Here is a 20,053-nt window from a genome sequence, read left to right as displayed (position 1 = left end):
TTCGCTCACGAGGCTCACGAGCACGGCGGTACTGTCTGAGACAAAGAGGAGGCGGCAGGACGGAAAGTTTTCACTACTGAAGAAGTAAACAAAAAAAAAACAAGAGGAGAGCACCAACTCAGAGAGAAAGAAAGAGGAAGAGAGGGGGCGGATAGAGTTTTGGATAAAGTAGCCAGCCGGTGTCTCAGAATAACCCCCTAATGACAGATTAAGTGCCGTTAAGCCGCGCGGTGGAGCCGTGCGCTTCACCACGAGCCGCGTGGTGCGCCGGAGCGCGTCCAACAGGACTGATGGATGGATGGACGACCACGAGACAGTCACGAATCGATAATAACCTATTAATTTCACCATATAAATATTCAGAAGACCCGCCACAGCAGGTCTGCTCAACATTAACCCGCGATCACATAACAATTACTATTAAACGCAGATCAGACTAAATGGAGGGGTGGCTTTACTTTTTTACCGTTGGTGTTTCACTTGTAGAAGTGCATTTTAGGACTACACAGTGAATAACAAATGACAAACATCACTTTCACACAAGCTGATAGAAATGTTGTGAACAGGCTTACCGACGCGAGCAATCAACGCCTCTGTCACGGTCACCTCCAGCTTGCCTGATGCTGTATTTCCCAGTAGATGTGGAAAACGGAGTTTCAGTGGGTTTGTCGCTGATTGCGGATGGTGGGAATGTGTGATTTTGTCCAGGCTGCAGTCAGCCTCCCCCTCCTGTGCGTCCCTTTGTTGTCCGGTTGATGTCCTGCGCCACAAAACACCAGTGAACAGCGTGTGCGTAATGAGCGTGGAGCAGAGGCTGGACCAGTAATGGACAAGGTAGCAGCTGCCTCCCCTCTCATTCTCTTCTTTTTTTTTTCACCCACCCCCTTTTCTCTCCTCCTCCACGTCACTCAGTCGTGATTCAGCACCCCCACCCTTCATTAGGATGCGAAGCCACGCTTCCCACCCGTGCTGGGGATGCTGCCGGGACCTGCGCCCCCCCAGCCCCGGAGACACGCGTTAGGGGGTCGATCAACCCATTTTTATTATGTCAATTCAAATAGCTGCTGCTTTAAAGGCACATCGCTCCGGTGCACCACCAAAGGAAACACTGAACCAAATAGATTTTTTTTTTTTACATTTCAAGAAAGAGAATACACCATTAAACATATTTCATTTGATATTGACGCGTAATGTGAACTATTTTCTCTTCTCCAAGCACTTTAATTGGGTTTATGTCTCGAGATGAGTCTTACCCACAACCATATCCTCTCTCAGTTGTTATGTAACCCATCAATTCACCAGCATGATGTTTACATTTACACTCATTTCGCTTTCATAAATAATTTGTAAGTATATTTTAGGAACATTTAAATCTGTCATAGTAGTTTGGCTGAGAAAATCAGTAGATACCCCTAGGATAGAATAGAATAGAATAGAATAGAATAGAATAGAATAGAATAGAATAGAATAGAATAGAATAGTTATTTATTGTCACTCTGAAAGCAATGTTAAAAGACAGTGTTAACAGTAGTGAAATGGAGCTGCAGTATCCTGTTTGACCACAATAAATGCACAAGAACAAAACACAGTACCATGAAGGAAAGCTAACACATTAAGCAATAAATATAAAAGAACCAAGACTAGGTATAACAAAAGTATTTACAGCAGATAAAACTCAAATCTGTATTTGGTTTAGACAGAAACTTTTCTATGCAAAGTGAAATACAGTAAACCAGTGACCTACATCATGACCTTCAGAGAGCACATAATCTCACTCTATTACATCCCTGATGAAACATTGTGTGTGCGTGTTACCCATCAGCTATCTGTGTCAGTTCCATCAATTTGTCTCTTTCCAGCTGGGCTAACTGTGGCACAGTTTTAGTCGGTGGAATACAGTTACTTTGTTAGAAACTGTTTTATGTAAATGGTGTTAATAATTGGCATGTAACTTGCATCTCTGTCCTCAAAGCTACTTGTCACCTAATGCACAAGATATCCAAATAAAATACATGATTCCTTGTCTGTCTGTCCTATCCTTTTCTCTCCTCTATCCCCGAACCCCAACCGGTCAGCAGAAAGCCGCCAACTCTGTCTGGTTTCTGCTACGGTTTCTTCCTGTTATAGGGAGTTTTCCCTTTCCACCCTCGCTCACAGTTGCTCATGTGGATTTGTTGGGTTTCTAAAGGGTTGTTAAAAGCATCTAGAAATGACTGTGTTGTATTTGGTGCTAAATAAGTTGAGTTGAGTTGAGTTGAGTTGAGTTGAGTTGAGTTGAGTTGAGTTGAGTTGAGTTGAGTTGAGTTGAGTTGAATATTTCTGAGGCTGTTTTCCTGAGCAAATCGATGCATGAAAGTTTGAGACAGTCACAGAGTTTCTATTTTGGGGGAAACTCACATGAGCATCCAGTGTACGTCACAAAATGATGTTTGGATGAGTCTCAGGAAAACTGGTCAAATGTGGTACAGAATATTTCCTGAAAGAAAAAAGGGCATATTCAAATAACAACAGGAAACATTATGGTAAGTAGATTTTAGCAGTACTGTGGATAAAAAGTTGTCAGAACAGTTCTGGCTTTGGATGACATATTTCAGCAACCACTGCAATTTTAGAAGAAGTCAACGATTTGGAATATCACAATATATTTGTATATTTGTTTAAGCAGAGCAGCTGACTTATAGTTGTCAAGAAAACGGAGTGATAGAAGCATATTGAATTCAATGCCAGTGGAAAGCTTGTTCAAGTAGTAATTGTTCAAACTGGCCAAGTCTGGGTCTGAGGCATGACAGTTATTTCCATTAATAACTGTCTTGTATATAAAGGAATAAGAATCTCAACATCTGTGACAAAGGATTGACTTTGCAGGTGTGTGTTTTTTCCTGTTTGTGAATTTAACTATGTAGCACACATTTATGCAGATGAAGCAATTTTACGATCTCGCTTTGCGCATTAAAGAGGACATGTACTACTTTTTATGTTAGGAACACAAGACCAGTTACTTTTCAACTCAAACATTTGTTTTTAAAAACACACACATGAAGAAGTACAGTTTAGTATGTACATGCTCATGTGTGGCTGTGATGTAGTGAGTAGTAATGATTATATTGTCTCAGTTAATCAGATGAAATGATGATGAATTTTAATTTGGTTTCAATCTGGAAACTGAAATATCGTAACTGCTTTAATTTCAAAAATCAAAAAGGAGTTTGAGCAAACAACACATTCAAAATGTTGAAAAATGCTGCAGATCGTCGACTTCCACACTGTCATTAATAATGACACCTTAATGCTACGAGGACTTCACACAGTGTGGCATGTAAACGGTGGAAGAAGCTGTCAAAGTCTGGTACTCTGACGTATCTCACAGCTTCTCATACACGCCTGTGGATAAACACGTGCACACTTGTAAAAAAAAATCCCCTGAACACGCTTAAGGACACGCAGGCAATATTTGCAGCTTACATTTGATGAGAATAGAAAGAGGGGCTGAGTAAAGTGGCCTGGGAAAGCAGCCTCAATACGATTCATGGTGTTGTGACAGATGCTGGAGTTATTTGTCACTCTGGTTTACCTGTCAACGGAAAACATCTTAGGTGCTCTGTGGCAGCGTGATTCATAAGCAGGCTACAGTGAGTTGTACTAAAATGAGCTTGTACTTGAAATAGAGTGAAAAAGAAGTGCAGAAGAAAAAGCAGTGAGCCAATTCATTGCCAAAGGCAAGTCTCTCTTTCATCTGGCAAAATTGGTCTCCCTACCTGTAAATAAAAAAAACAACAACATGTCACTGTAGAATATTTGCGATTGCGCACCGCGACAGCCAAGCACAACAAGGATTGAATACCTGAACAAAACCAAACCCTACTGAACATTGGGATTTAGATCTGGGTTCATTTAAAGGATGACTGAGTGTGGGAAGCATAAAATGGCAACTTACATATCCCAATATCTCAATACCTAGGTAATCTGCTATTTTTAACATAAAGGAATACAGAAACTGAGTGATCAACCATATATTACTAAACTACTCTTATAAAGTGCAAAAATTGTTTTTCGTAGATTATTTCTTTACTATAACAAGGCTTCTTAGCAATAAATCTTATTTAAAAACTTCAAATATTTTGTGTGTGTGCGTGTGTCTGTGTGTGTGTGTGTGTGTGTGTGTGTGTGTGTGTGTGTGTGTGTGTGTGTGTGTGTGTGTGTGTGTGTGTGTGTCTATACACACACACACACACACACACACACACACACACACACACACACACACACACACACACACACACAGACACACGCACACACACAAAATATTTGAAGTTTTCTTTTTTGCATTCAGTGGCTCTTTGAAGACAGTTCAGTTGGTCTGATGTTTCTTGTCACCAGGGCTTGATCTTTGCCCTTTGAGTTAAAGGCCAGTTCCCTTGTCACTAAAACTCTCTGCCATGCCAGTCTTCCACATAAGGTCATAGATTAGTTTAGGAATAAATCACCCTTTATGAAGTGTTCTTTAACTGTGACCTCATTGTCGTATATTGAGAGTAAAGGATATAATCTGTGAGCTAATAATTATTAGCCACCGACTTATAACCAGTTAAAGGTAGGCTGCTGTATACATACATACATACATACATACATACATACATACATACATACATACATACATACATACATACATACATACATACATACATACATACATACATACATACATACAGTACAAGCTGTGTCGCTATGAGGTATTTTCATAGTTTAGTGTATTGTGGCTGACAAGAACTGGATGATCATACGAACTTCACAAGCACAAATGAAACAAAACGCTTCAGGCAATATTCTTGCGCACTACTTCATTTGGTATGGATACAGTTGTCTTACTCCCACATGTAAGAAGGCGGTCAGTGGGTGGGATGGAGGTGACTGCTCACACCATGGATGAACCACACAGAGAGGGTGGTGGATCTGGTGTTGCTTGCGTAATGAAAGTCGTAGGAGGTGCTTTCAAAAAAAAAAATGAAAAATTGCAGTGACACGAGAAATGTCAGACTCAGCAGGCTGCTGCCACATGACGAGATGGCCTCATTACACTGAACGCTGCTCGTGGCCCCTAAAAATGTTTTACCTCAAAGCCAAGTTGTTATATTGAAATAAAGAAACACAGTCCAGATTTCATGAATGTAGAATTTTATAGCATCAATGTAATACTGGATTGATCATCAAAAGTGACAAAAAGTGATAAAAAACAACTGTCAGTGATATTTTGGGGAAAAAACAAAAAAAAAATTACATAGATACTAGATTATTTCCAAAACAATATCACATGCCATTGAGCTATGTGAACAAAAGCAAGTAAAAAATAAAACCGAATGCGTGGTGAATATAACCCCCCCAGTATGACCAAAAGAGAGAAACATTACCTATTTTTAAAAAAGGGCAATAAAACCCAGTTTCGGTTAAGGACTATGTTTCAGGTAGTGCTTTAGGGTGGGTAACCTCCTCTCTCTTTGGGATTTCTTGTCTTCTCTTCTCTCTGTTGTCCCTCCTCCTCCTCCTCCTCCTCCTCCTCCTCCTCCTCCTCCTCCTCCTCCACCACCACCAGCACCACCACTTCCTCCTCCTCCTTTCACATGCACTCCTCCATCTTCTTGTCCCTCCTTGCCTTTCTTTGAAACTGCCTCTGCCTTCCTGCTGGACTGTTTCCCTCTGCATGCAGAGATAGAAAACAAAGAGACGTGTGCCATTGAATGAAGTCACGATCTTACAGGAGATTAAGAAAATAAAAAAACTGAAGTGGGAGAAAAATGTATCTCTGCTTCATGGAGTTAACATAACTATGGATTTCCAAACGTTCTGCAACAATACAGAGGATGTTTAATTCATTTGCTATGTTCTGTATGAGATTGAAATACATGTATTCAGAGATAAATCACAGTATGTCACATTGACAATAACAAAGTTTAGAAAATCATTAAACTAGTTTGAGGCTGTTCCGTGTCAAGGAAATACAAAATATTCATTGTGTTTTGTGTTTCCTTTGAGGTATCAGCCGGCTGCTGTAACAAAAATGTAAATAATCAATAACATCACTTTTATGTTTCATCTGTTGGCATCATTTTGTCTATTATTCTGTTAGTGTAGGGCAGCACAGTGGTTCCTGTGTGAAGTTTGCATGTTGTTCCTGTGCATGGGTGGTTTCTCTCTGTGTGCTCTGGTTTCATTCTACAGTCCAAAAACAGGTGTTGACAACATGTTTGACAACATGTTTGTCAACACAATATGTTTGTGACACCTGTACAGAGTGTGACCTGGCGTTACCCAAAGTCAGGTGGGACCTGCTCAACCCCTGATGATGGATGAAACAAATGATTGATGGATTTTGAATCGCCGTGGCTCACGGACCTCATGTGTTTGGTCTCTGGTGCCCTCTGTGGCTGAGTCAAGTACTGTCTTCTGCGAGCTTCATGGGTAGAAGATAGCTGTGGTGGAGAGCAATTGAAAAAAAATTATTTTTCTGTGACCTTATTTTTATTTTCAAAAAAGAGAACATTGAGCCTAACGTCACAATACTCGAAGGATGGATGGATGGATGGATGGATGGATGGATGGATGGATGGATGGATGGATGGATGGATGGATGGATGGATGGATGGATGGATGGATGGATGGATAGATAGATAGATAGATAGATAGATAGATAGATAGATAGATAGATAGATAGATAGATTATAAACCCACAGGCCCCCTGAAAGAGAGACATTTTCTATTCCAATGTTTGTTAATCTTTAATGTTTTCAGAAGTGTGATATATTGTCACGTGACATATAAATGCAATTATTTGTTTCCAACGTGGTGTTAACATTTTCAGCTCAGTAGAAACTTGTTTTGTTGCAACAAACACGGAGACCTTGACTTACTTTTCCGCCTGAACCTACTTTTTTATTACATAACAAGATTATGAATGAGAAATCAGAACTAGAAGCAGTGTGTTCTTTATACAGTATACTCCTTATGTCACTGAAATCATCACGTCCTTAAATTATAGGTTAACATGAGAAATAACATTGTCGACACTTACTTACCTTTCCAATTTCTGACAGGTATGCCCGTCTCTCATCATTGGTTTTGTGAAATGCCTGATTTAAAAGAAATAGAAATTATCCAGTGACATTTTCCATCTGCGAACTAAAACTACATCAGACAGAAATCTGCCTGCTCATAGCCATAATGCTTATTATCATTGGAGTGTGTGTGCATTTCAGAAGCCTTCAATGTTAACGAGCAACAGATTAGAGCAGGGATTACTGGCTGCACATGCTGCATGCTAAACCTTTATTCAACTAATATCTCACTGTTGTGCAGAACAATAAACAAAGAACCAAGCTGCTAAACTAAGAGCACATTTAAAGGACAAAGGTTGAGGGCTGACTTTGTATCAATGGTTGTTGAAAATACGAATGTAAAAGAAAAAAAAAAACTGAGACAAAACAAAACTGAGGCTAATGATGGATATTTGTGACTGGGATATTTACAGGCTAGAAAAACTGCAAAGCAGCTTTTCTAAGAACTAATAAAACAGGACAAGCAGAAATGGTTACACTTATAATTGGCACAACATCCCTCTTGGGGTTTTCTATCAGCTGCAAACTCACACCTTTCCTTCTTGTTCAATTTGAAGATGACAGTCCATCAGCTGCCTCTGGAGATCAGACTTCTCTTCAGTCAGCAGCTTCAGGCTTTGTCTCAGTGTTTCCTGTGGCAAAGTATTCCCTTTAATTAGGAAATGTGTCACACTGTTCATGCCTAATTACAAATCAATTTGTGCTTGAATTGCGCAGCTCAGATCAAACAATAACAGGATAGTTAGTGTAGGAAACATGAGTACAGAGATGGATTAGGCTCATACATTATTCAATAACGAGGCAAACACATTAGTGCAGAGACAGAAGGCTGCATGTGAGATTTATAGCATAGAGGAGCGAAATTATCTGGTATTTTTTTGTATTTGGAGCACCTTCTTGCTTCTTACTGTGACATAAAATATAAACCTCTAATCGGCATAATGAACACGATAACACTTTAATACAGGGTTGTTGTTGTTGGGGGTTTTTTTTGTTTTTGTTTTTTACAATTATTGCAATGCTTTTGGATGACCCAACTGAATAAAATGCCTACAAGTACTTAACAGTTGGTTACATGATGCAGGCGAGGCAGGCATTTATACATGGATGTAAATATGTATGTATATCACTAAAACTGAAAAAGTTTGTTCTCAGGACGTCAAAGACACAGTGGATGGACTTTGTATTCTTTACTTTGACAGAACATGTTGGTGTCGCTGCCCAAATGAACTAATAATATATATTCTTCTCACATAATCTGTTTATCTTACTGTCACACTCACAGCTTGTCTTCTGATCTTCAGTTCACAATCTTGCAGTCACTTCTTGGATACACTAATGAGCATCTGTTAGTTCTGCCCTGCGGCACACGGTCACGCACACATTTAGACTGCATTGTGCGACCTTTTCAGCGTGTGGTATCTCTGTGCTTGTGTGTTAACGCTTTGTAATTAATGTGCATTACTCTCCCATGGTTTGTAATCCTGTGATTACAGTGTTCTGATTAAACTCTAGTTCATTCAGCTTGCATAGCTGAGGAAGATGGAGAGCAGCTGGCATCACATCTCTTCAGTCCTGTCGGCTCTTTCTGCCTTTTCTTTGTCTCGGGCTCTCTCTGCTGGTGTGCACTCTTTTTGTTTGTTTCGTTGGTGCTCTGTCTCTATCTGTTCTTTCTCTGTCTAGCCCTCTAACACCAGCTGGTAAAGTAGAGGGCCGCCAACTCTGAGAATGGTTAGGTAAAGGTTTCTCCCTTTGAAGGGAGTTTTTCCTTTTTACTGTTGTCTGAGATTTCTCTGTAAAAGTACCTGGAGATGACAGTTGGATTTGTATCAATAAAATGAATTGCTCCTGCCTTAAATGCAATTTCTAAACTGTGCATTGTTTCATTGTTGACTCTAACAGAAAAAAAATCCCATCAAATAGATGCCTTGTGAACTCACAATTGACATGTCGTCATAAGATCTGATAGACGCCAATCGATCTGTATAAAAAAACAGGAACTGGTGAGCATGTGGATGAAATCACACAGAAAACACTATTATTCTTATTCTCAATCTCAGTATCTACAAAGACACTTAATGGGATGGCTGCAGCCATGTGAAATGCCAAAATGATATTGCTATTTAATCTTGCATGTAATGCAACAAGCATTTAGGATGTAGGGGCTTAAGGTAAAACAAAAGCATGAAAAAAGTGGATTATTCCAACTAATACTTAAGGAAAGCTAGTAATCACCACATCCTTTACATAATATATTTTAAAACAAATTATAATTATACATGTATTTACCATTTGCTAATTAAAAAATGTGGTTACAAAACAAATATTATTACATACCACTTATTAATGTGGTTTGATTTATATCTAGGGATTTTATTTCACAAATTCAGCTACACTTCCAGGATACAGTGTGTTCTGTTTGTATTTTTCCATTTACACATTGTTCCAATGAAATTTACTCAGAAAGTGCGGTTCTCGGACCAATTTGAAGTACTAAGTTAAAATATACCGAGTTAAAATATGCGCTATGAATGTTTCGAGTGGCTCCATGGAAACTTACCCACCGGGTTTCCTCTTATGTCCTCCAGTCGCTCGTGAATGAGTGAGATCTGTCTCTCCAGTTGTCCATTTAGCTCAATCTGAGTCTCATACCTCGTCTTCCACTCATTCCCTAGAAGATCACAAAAGGAAAAATGAATGAATGAATGAATGAATGAATGAATGACTGACTGAATGAATGAATGAATGCAACAAGCAAATGCACACAAAGCATTATCATCCTAAATGATTCAGGACATAGTTCCAAGAAATGTTGGCTGCCATACATCTGTGAATACATTTAAGTGAATGAGAACGACTTCCCCTCAAAGTATACAGATCTATATTTAGGTATAATGTTGACCCACCTTCTCCATCCACACTGTGCAGTCTTTCTTGCAGTTCACACATTGTGCTCCGAAGATCAGACACCGAATCTTTAAGCATCTCTCTACACTCAAGACGCAGAACATGTTATTCATTCACATTTAAACTCATAGGTAATAAAAGGACATGCAAAAAAACAAAAAACAAAAAGCAAAAAACAAAACCCTTACTTCATCTCTTTTTCTTGCTCCAGTTCTGCCCGCAGCCGTGCGAAGTCGTATTTACTGTATTCACAGTCTTTAGTCATGTTTGAAATGAGAACCGTTTGTTGTTGTGGGTTACCATGGAGACCGTTTCCGGGTTTTGTTTTGTTTTTCAACATAAAGGCTCTTTGGAGGAATTTCTCAATAAATGTTATATTAATACCAATGTTGCCGTTTCCATTAAATTAGGCTCATCTCGTGTGAAATTACACTTGAAAGTAAATGTCCTAAGTTTGTAATCAGGCATCCACCATAAATGGGACACAAGGTCATTTATTGTCATCCAAAAAGTTTAAAATTGCAAAGGAAAATAAATATATCCACCCTTCACACAGAAGTCACAATTATTCCTTATGAAATATTAGTTCACAAAAAAGTAGAATTTTGCATTCACAACACATCATGTACACATTATTGGAAAGTTCCCAATTTATTGCTGAGGATACATGTTTTTTCTTCCTTCCCTTTTTAGATGATTGCAAATTAGATAATATGTGGGAAAGTCCTCACACCTGCACATAACATATGGGAATGTTTGACCTATGGAGACGTGAATAGCTAATCGGGGGGGGGGGGGGGGGGGGGCTGAACTGAACCTTTTTTATATTTTTCATACAAAACAAAACATGAACTTCACATTTCAAGAAGGGACTTATCAAGCTGTGAAAATCCTGTCTCATGTCTTCTTCTCTTCCTCTGTTTTCTTCTGCACATCCTTTCCATCAGTCTTTGCTGGAACCTCTTTTTTGTCCACATCCGTCTGAGCAGCTTGAGCATGAAGTTCTTGTTTTTGCGCTTCCTCCCCCTCTGTTTTGGCAGCTTGACCATCTGAGCTTTTGAACATGGCCTTGGCTGTCTTCTTGCCTGCAGTCTTCAGGAAGGCTTTGATGCCCAGATTGTCAATGTTGTATGCAGCCAGGCCAACATTGGCCACTGAGTGCAGAGCAGTGTCAGTGGCTTGGCCTGCGTCATCACCATACCTTCACCACGAATAATACACAGTTAGACAGATATTATGTGTTGAAAAGAAACAAAAGAAGACGAACATTTGGGGGGGTTGCACTCTTCATTCACATTAAAACAAGCCAAGAAAAACAAAGTCAGATCTCACTTTGTAGTAGTTTATTGGTAACAAACCAAAGGGAATAATGTCAATAGCAAGAGCTTCACCATGCAACACAAGCTCGCGGGACACACCCAGAAAGACACATACCAGAAGCCGTCATGCAAGCAGCACATTAGCCGAGCAGCAGCAACCCAGTTATGCATGTTCAGCCACAGTGCAGAGCGCATGGCTGCTTGTGTTTTCAAAGCACTGAGAGCTGAATACACAACGACTGCAGCTGTACACATGAGCATTTACAAAGGCTATGTAGACAAGGCTTTAACAAACAAAGTCAAAAAATAACTCATAAAAGCATAAATTATTATTCCAGCATCAAAGAATAATTGATATGAGATTAATAATGAAAATCTTGTTGGCGTTGTATTTTTACTTAATGTCATTCTCTGACTTTGCTTCGGTTAGTGGAAACTTAAACAAGAAATATTTCAGCAGAATCCATTGTTAGTTCAAAAGTCTTTGCCTTCAATCCCTCGTGTAGTCATATCTTTCTGGACAAATTAAAAAGACTTGCTAAGCCCCTAAATCTGAAAAGAAACAGGTGTGAAAGTAGATCAGTGCACCAACATACCAAGAAGAAAGAAACGCGGTTACTAAATAATATGCAGGTTTTTGATCGATCAAATTACTGTCATTTGAAAGGAGCGAACAGATTCAGGAAAAGCAGAAGAAGTTAGAAATACAATAAAGTAAATTAATTAAATAGCAATGGATAAAAGAGAGCAAAATGTAACTTACTTGTATGTCACTGTTGTGACAGTCTCCGATGCAACACTTTTGACAACAAGCTTTGCTCCAGTCTCCATGCTCGACCATACAGTAGTGAAACCTGGTTTGGCAAAAAATAAACAAATATTGACCCTCGAAAGAGAGCGAATACTAAAGGTGTACTTCACAATTTATGTTAGATCAAAGTGGCAGTATAAGCTCATATCGTAAAACATTGTACACACCTTGCACACTGCTGGCTGCTACATACTTGGCTCCATCCATCTTGGAGGGTTTGCCGTCTTCTTTCTTTTTCAGGGACTCTGGGATGAGCTTCGCGCCATGTTTCTTGACGTGTGGTGCGACCTTGTCCGCTACTCGTTCAGCCACATTACTAACACCATTTACTATAAAGCAACAAACAAACAAACAAACAAACAAACAAACAAACAAACAAACAAACAAACAAACAAACAGGGCATGCAAAAGAAAAAAGAAAAGGATTTCAGGAGAAAGAGTGAAAACAAAAATGTGAAGAACGATTTCATGCACTGCAGCGAATGCTTACCCAGGTACTTGCTGACTCGAACAGCACCGTCAGTGGCCTGTTTGGCCACATGCAGACTTCGATTGACATGTGGACTGACTTCTGAGGGAGTTTCCTCGGGTGTCATGTGGTCCCGAATCTTGGATGCTCCTTTTTGAATGACCCTCCCGGTAACCTCTGCTCCTTTCAATAAGGACTCACCCAGTTTTGCCGCCCCTACAGAGACATGATTTTGGGCAAGAGTCACAGTTTTTGTGGTGCAAAAATCCTAAACTACTTTCGGACTCAATTCTGTTCAGGAGACTGACAGTGTATTTGATCTCCTTTCCTATTTGAAACTCACTCACACGCTCACCTGATATGATTCCTTGGCCCATTTTCTCACTCCATCCAGGGAGTAACGGCCTTTCCTGTTCTCCTGCTGGTGCTGCCAATAACGTTTGTTTTACTGGAGGACCAAGGGGAACTTTTGTACTCAAGTTGATGACCTCTGACCCTGTATCTTCCTCATCCTGTCAGGGAACCCAAGACATTCAGAAATGCTATTATGTGAGGGAAAACAAGCACAACACATGTTTTCTTCCTCTTGTTAACTTTATTTCACTATAGTCATGTACATGTCCTCACACATCAAATCACTAGAAAAGCACAGATTACACGCTTTTGAAAAACTCTTCTTTAGTCCACAAACCTCAAGTGTACTACGTGCTTGCATCTCAGAAGTGAAGTACACACATCTTGATTGCCCTCTGCTGGCTGCTTGTAATATAGGCCAGAAACTCCCTCCACATTACGGACATGAGCCATAAAAAGGTCAAATAAACTAAATGGTTACTTCTAATACAACATATCCCTCCAACATAGGTTTGCTGACATTTCTGAGGTTTGCTTACTGTACACACTTTCTGTGAATATTATACGTGTTGCAGAATGAGAACATAAGATAGTAGGAAACAGAGGGTTGATCATTTCTTGCTGTAACTCACATGTCGAAAACAATGCTAATGTGCTTAGCTTAAACATAATCAAAACCACAGGAAAACAATATCCCCTTGTTTTTCAAATAACTATGTAAACAAACATTGCATGTAAATTAATTGGCATTGATATAGCCATGGATTTTATTTTCATTCAATAAAACTGTCTTTTCTACTCAATTATTATTTTTAATTCAGTGACACTTCTGCAATTCAGAAAAAGATTTAAATACTGAATATCATTTGTGACATTGTGAGAGACTTTACCGATCTGCAGTGACTCTGATGTAGCTAGAAATATTTGGTCAGGTCAAATGGAAATAACAGCAAAAAATCTTTATAATTCTCTTTGTACCCCGATTAGCAGACTATTTGGAACCTATTTTATGACCTGAAAAGGTTTGTGACCCTTCACCACCAGTTCCTGCGTTCATAGTTGACCTCCCCATGCCACACTTCCCTAATCTTTTGAGTTTCTAATATGAACCGCATGCCCATCCTCAGATTTGCTTCAGACTGAGGGGAAACACTGACCTGGATCTTGAGTTCAGCTAGCTGCAACAGGAGGTCCTGAAACATCTGACGGTCAGCGGCAGGCAGCTCAGAAGACAGCACTATCCCCAAATAGGAGCCTGGCACCCCTGACATGGTGTCGGGGAACATGAAGATCCCAGAATTAGCCAGCAGCACTGGAGTGTCCACTGTGAGCGGGTACAGCCAGTCACACACCTAGACAACACAAAGTCAACAGAAATCATGTGGGGAACAATGACAGCTTTTGATAAGAGATCATTATGACAAATTAGTGTGCAATAACTGGATTTGTGTCATTTAGTTTAATATTCTAACATTTTAGAAGACTGGTATGTTGATAGTTTGTATGCACTTGTGTTGTGAAGTTTATTGTGGGATGTATAAAGCCTATCTTGACTTATTTCAATAATAAGCAGGTACCTAAACCTAATACTATAACCAGCGCTGTTGGTTTTCCATTAAAATTCAGCGTATGGCTGGTTTTTAAGTCTGCTTTGCTTGTTTATTTATTTATTTATTTATTTTAACACATTTAAGTACTGTCAATTCCACAGTCTTCCCTATTTCTTCTGACCTCTTCTCAATAGATTTGAGCCACATCAAAAGCCGTGTCAGTTGTCCAAACGGACATAAAGCAGATCGGCTGCACGTTGGTGAGCTGCGTGACAGAATAGCTGTCTGGATACTGACCAGCAGCATAACAGAACCGCAGAGTCATCTGTTAATGGGACCATTGTCTTGTTGGGGAAACAAAGCAAGGCCAGAATACCAGGGAGCAGCCCACCAACCTCAACTGGTGGGAAACACGTGTCATGGGATGCTGTGAAGAATGCAGCCGAGCATAATACGCACTTTGTAAACGGGCAAAAACGTTTTGTATTTTATATTGATGAAATAAAATAAAGCAGCACCAAAAGGCTAAAATTCAACAAAAACAGGTTAAAGGCAGATGAAGAAATATTTTTGGATTGGTGGTTGTGCCCAGGAAGGCAATTTGAAAGGTGGGTTTAGAGACATATGAAGTCAAGACATAGTTCAGTGAACAGTCAGCGCCAGATCTACATATTAACTCCATGACTCATTGTTAGAAAACTCTATTAACAACAGTGTCTTCCCCGAGAGACACACCTACTCAGCTCTCTGACACACACCAAAAGGAGAGAACAAACATAACCGCATGATGAAAACAACATAACATATACTTACATGTAAAAATCCTGTGGGTCTTTCACCAGCGGCGTCATTCTGTTGACTGTCAAACACAAAAACACGGAGGTAGCCAGGATGGGACAGTGAGCTGACCTGCCCATTCTGTGCCACAAAAAATAGCTGTACCCCAGAGGGGATGAAAAGTAGCTCGTTTCCATCTCCTCCTGCTGAAGCTCCACTCGCTTTCTGTGACCCGAGCCCGTGACCATGACCGAGGCTGAGGTGCCCATCAGTGGGCTGCTGCGTGTACACTGGAGGCTGGTCCCCTGGATTAGACATGGCTGTGTTTTCTGATGCAGCTGCTGGGACTGATTCTGTGTGTGCAGCGGCAGCAGGGGGAGGAGGACGCTCGGGGGGTGTATGGGGGGTTGGGGCTTTGTCCTGAGCCAGAGCAGGTACAGTAGGATACAGATGGTGAATGGATGAACTGTCTGGAGGAAGACCCTTTAACAGTAAGGCCCTCTGCTCCGCTGTTGTCACTTGAGATGTTTCCAGGGTGGAGAGATGAGAGTCAAGAATGCTCAAAGTGTTTCTCATCCTCTGCTGAAGCTCCCTGGCTAAGTCCCAGTGTGGCCCCTGCCGCCTCTCCCCCTCAGTGGGAACTTCCACTCCCTGAGTGAGGTGCAGTTGACCCTTCTTATAGTACACCAGAGCATCTTCTCTGTTATCTGCCTCCTTGGCTGCCAATCCATGACTTAGAGCCTTGCGGGCCGACTCATACTGGTCCTTGATGACCAGCAGTTCAGCAGGTTCAGCCATACTGAGAAGCACATGAGAATATTCTCAGTTAAATGATAGAACTCGAAAATGTAGACAAAAAAAATTATTTAAAAAATCCTTCAGTGTAGCAATACAATCAATTAAGCCTTATTTTGAGAGAATTTTCATTCATAAATAATACAGCACAAAGTATTCATAGTGAACAACAGTATAAACTACAGTTCATTGAAAATAAAAAAGTAATAGAGTAAGAGTAGCTTACCTGTTACCAATGTGAGCGACGCCTGACCAGAGAAATGGTGTGTTTCATTCCTTAAACACTCCAACAGCACCCTCGGCAGCTCATATACCCTCCTGTGAAGCGTGAATTAGAGTACTAAAGAAAAATGTCAGTCATGCGTGTGTTCTTGGCAGCTGTGACGTGTTTAGACACATCCGGTTTTACCTGAAAAACAAAGTTCCTCAGAGACCTCAGTGAGAAAGCATACACATTAAAAGCCACCCTGTAGTTGACTTTTTCAAATATATTTATCAAATCTTCCAACTCGTCAGTCTATGTTAAAACCCCACAGATCACTGCTTGACCATTGCAAATGACATCTTTCAGCTTACAGTCAAACTTCTTTGTCTCTTTGTTGGAGAAAAACAAACAAGTGCATGAATAAATAGATATCGCGTTTCAGTTTCCTCAGAATTCTTTCATACGTTAAAATGAAATATGATACACCTTCTCAGCTTCAATTTCTCGACAATTCTACTACGTCTTATTAAACTGTACAGCAACGGCACTTTTAGCAGTTACACATTACACGACACGAGAATACAACTATTCAGATGTATATTTAAAGATTATGGACACACAATGAAAACAAAAATTCACACTAATTTTGAGGTGTTTTATTTTTGGAAAAGAATGCTGTCGTGATTTACAAGCAGCATCATTTTGACAATGAACAACTGATGACCTTTATACATCTCATACAAGAACTAAAATGATGATAAATCCCCCTCCACTTAAAAAAAAAAAAAGAATCAAAGTCGCTTTTTTGATATTTTATGTGTTGAACATTAAAGGGCTGCTGAGTGGATGTTTCTCAGTGCTCACTTAAAATGTAAGTAAGTGTAAGGCATAATTAGTGTCAATACCTGCTTTTCATAGTATTTCTATGACAGAGAAAACCGCTAATGTCCAGGTGATAAACTCTTGAAATCTATGGTGCTCATAGGACTGCAATTCTCCCAGTGTAATTTCTCATTTGATCGTTGACCTTTTTCTGCAGAATAAACACGCCAGACACCTAACGTTCAAAGCAATATTCTTTCAACATGTGTGGAGGGGGTCTCCGTGAAATCAAATTAATTTGTTTCAGTAAGTCATTCACAAACTGTTGTGTTTGCACAAACCAGACATGACATAAAAAAACAAAAACAAAACAAAAACAAAAAACTCTCAAATTAATAAAAGTCCCGGACGGGTGTGGCATAGATGGGACTGATTGAGGAACCTGCAGTGTTTGCTTTGCTCTGAGAGTAATTATGTTTTGGCAGATGCATCAGGAGGGTGGGGCAGTGAGTCACTAGAAAGGCAAGGCAGCAGGTGGAGTCAGCAGTGAAACTTGACAGCGCCTGTAAATGGAAAGATGAACGCTCTTACGACAATATCTATTTATGGTGTTTATCAAATAGTCTTAAGTTATATTTGAAAAAACACAAATCTCATTCCTTACCTGGAACTTCTGTATTTGTTCCTAATGGCCTGTTGTGGACGGCTGTCTGCACTGATGTAAAGTTTGTGAAGGTCATTCAGGCACGGTTTAATTTGATCCAAGGTGTAGTCCGTGAAATCCTCCAGAGAATCGGGCTAAAATATAAAATTAGGATCCATATTTAGTCAGTTAAAATACCCAAAACATGGAAGAATAAGTGCAAAATTATCAGACTGAGCAAATTTACCCAGAGGGATTGGTTTACAGTGTAAGCCGCCAGGCAATAGGCACCCGCTGCCACCAGAGACGGGGTGTACTGTTGGAACGGATCAATCTCCAGCAGGCTTAACTCCGCTATATACTAGAAGTGGGAAAACAAATAAAGAAAATGTGGTCAAAGAAAATGGAAAATTGCATTCTCTAAGGTAGTTTGCATAAAACAATGGCTACACATGTATTTTACTCACTTGGGCAAGGTTCTCTGTGTTGATACAGACTGAGTGGATGCACATGTAAAGGCGAAGGAACTGGTTGGTCGTGGGCGCTGCCATCATAAAGGACAGTATCTTTAAAATACCATACTCCATTTGGACTACTTGTGTCTTATCGTAGGTGTTATCCGTGATGTACACAAATTCATTCACATCTGGGGGGTCGATCTCCTCGTATTTTCTACAAGAAAAAAAATTATCAGATTAAATCTGATTTTAAGCGACCGTGTGAGTTTGACCTCAAGTCAAGCATGCTACTTCATCTAAAGGTGGGAGTTTGTTTTACGAGAGCCAGAAAACTGAAGCAGTACTAAATCGAACACATTCTTACGCGGCGATCAGTAATGCAGCCGTGCCAATCAGCTGCAGCTTTCCTCGTTTCATGAATACGGTACGGGACAGAAAGCGATCCAGGTAGTTGACAGCAAGGTGCAGAGTCTCAGAATGAAGTCCGTATTCCTGAACGACCTCAACAAGCCAGTCTACCAGAATGACCCGCATGTCACCGGTGATCTCTGGGTGTCTATGTAAATAGGGCTTTGCCCTAAGCTTCATCTGGCATCATAAAAAAAACAAAAACATTTCACATTAAACATGTACCGTGAAATGAGAAACAAAACAACACCTTTGTGCCTTAATGATGACTACAAACTAGCACCAATTTAAATACATTGAGCTTTTACAAACCAAAAAATGCGCACCTCATTTTCCCTCAAGTGCTGGTGAATACTTTCAGCATACTCCGTAGAAAACATTCCCTCTGACAGCAGGGAGTTTTCTGGTTCAGACTGAGTAGAAGTATCCTGATATGAACCTGCAGTAAACAGCAATAGGGTTAAAAAAAAAAAAAAAAAAAGACAACATGAAGTTAGAATAAAGTTTTGCAAGGTTGATATATTTTTAACGAGCTGAACTCACTTGAACTCAGATCCAGCAGGAGTCTCGCGTCTTCATTCTGCAGCGCATCGCTCTCAATCACCTCTTGACCCGAAGTTGCAAGAACAACTTCACAAGCCTCTTCGACATAAACGTTGAAGCTGGAACTGGAGTGACCGCCGCCAAAGTGAGAGCTGTCTAAGTGAGAACTGTGTTTGGAAAAGTGGCTGCCCTGAAGGACAAAACATTAAAGAAAAAGAAAAAAAATCTTTGGAATCATGATAGGCTCAAACAGAAATGAAAGTGTGATCAGTCAACGTTGACGGTAAATGTCACTTGCCTCACTGAAGGATCGACTGTGCTGCTCATTTTCAGACAAGACACCGAGAACTGTCCGCTGTTTGGTCTTCCTGGCATGCGGTGCATCCGTTTTACTTGAAGGTGGGACATTTTCTTTGTGAGAGAAATCGCCACGATGGGCATTGGTATCGAAGTTCATCTTGAAATCAGAAGATGGAGATTGACATTATAGATAAATATGTGGACAGGAAAGACATAACAAAGAAGAAATGCAAATTGATGATGGAGTTAAAAACTGTGATTAAGAAATTACCTCAGGAGAAAGGCATTGTGTTTTCTGATTAAGCCAGAGAAAGTGTTTAAAATATAGTAAAAAAAAACAAAAAACAAAAAAAACATCAAAATATAGAATAAACCATTGAAATTAATTGTTTTCCTGCCAAAGCACAAAACAAATCACTCTGATATCATAGAAGAGGCACAAAGTTGAGAACAATCTCATTTGAGGTGCATGGACTAGTAAATAGCTATAATATTGGGTTGAAATCGTTCGTTTATGAAAAACAGTTGTTTGACGTTTTCTGCCTTCTCTCAGAAAATATCACCGATAACCAACTGAAACACTTGT

General features: G+C 39.9%; 3 protein-coding genes across 4 annotated transcripts; all 3 read right to left on the bottom strand.

Annotated features, from left to right (window-relative positions):
• Positions 1-5,441: 5,441 nt before the first annotated feature.
• ccdc169 (coiled-coil domain containing 169) lies at positions 5,442-10,278 on the bottom strand (the record flags this gene model as incomplete). The annotated part of the gene is made up of 8 exons (XM_080509550.1): positions 5,442-5,691; positions 6,388-6,464; positions 7,068-7,121; positions 7,640-7,738; positions 9,047-9,087; positions 9,667-9,777; positions 10,013-10,095; positions 10,202-10,278. 8 exons carry the CDS (start codon positions 10,276-10,278, stop codon positions 5,442-5,444), a joined length of 792 nt encoding a protein of 263 aa, XP_080365676.1.
• A 273-nt stretch (positions 10,279-10,551) lies between these two features.
• sparta (spartin a) lies at positions 10,552-16,407 on the bottom strand. 2 transcript variants are annotated; one of them, XM_080509548.1, is made up of 8 exons: positions 16,315-16,407; positions 15,330-16,092; positions 14,124-14,318; positions 12,968-13,124; positions 12,634-12,828; positions 12,311-12,472; positions 12,096-12,186; positions 10,552-11,214 (listed from the first exon to the last, which is right to left on the bottom strand). In XM_080509548.1, the coding sequence occupies exons 2-8, from the start codon at positions 16,089-16,091 to the stop codon at positions 10,911-10,913; spliced, it is 1,866 nt and encodes a 621-aa protein (XP_080365674.1). In that variant the 5' UTR covers position 16,092; positions 16,315-16,407; the 3' UTR covers positions 10,552-10,910. The 2 variants fall into 2 exon arrangements, with proteins under 2 accessions (XP_080365674.1, XP_080365675.1); XM_080509549.1 differs by having other exon boundaries at positions 11,092-11,884.
• A 1,161-nt stretch (positions 16,408-17,568) lies between these two features.
• On the bottom strand, positions 17,569-19,624 carry ccna1 (cyclin A1; the record flags this gene model as incomplete). The annotated part of the gene is made up of 8 exons (XM_080508872.1): positions 17,569-17,678; positions 17,780-17,913; positions 18,006-18,119; positions 18,226-18,430; positions 18,581-18,804; positions 18,951-19,063; positions 19,168-19,357; positions 19,466-19,624. 8 exons carry the CDS (start codon positions 19,622-19,624, stop codon positions 17,630-17,632), a joined length of 1,188 nt encoding a protein of 395 aa, XP_080364998.1. The 3' UTR covers positions 17,569-17,629.
• Between the last annotated feature and the right edge of the window lie 429 nt (positions 19,625-20,053).

The sequence above is a fragment of the Blennius ocellaris genome, assembly GCF_963422515.1.
Source record: "Blennius ocellaris genome assembly, chromosome: 14".
Classification (NCBI taxonomy): Eukaryota; Metazoa; Chordata; class Actinopteri; order Blenniiformes; family Blenniidae; genus Blennius; species Blennius ocellaris.
The sequence above is the reverse complement of the archived record's forward strand: the minus strand, read 5'-3'. Positions and strand labels throughout refer to the sequence as shown.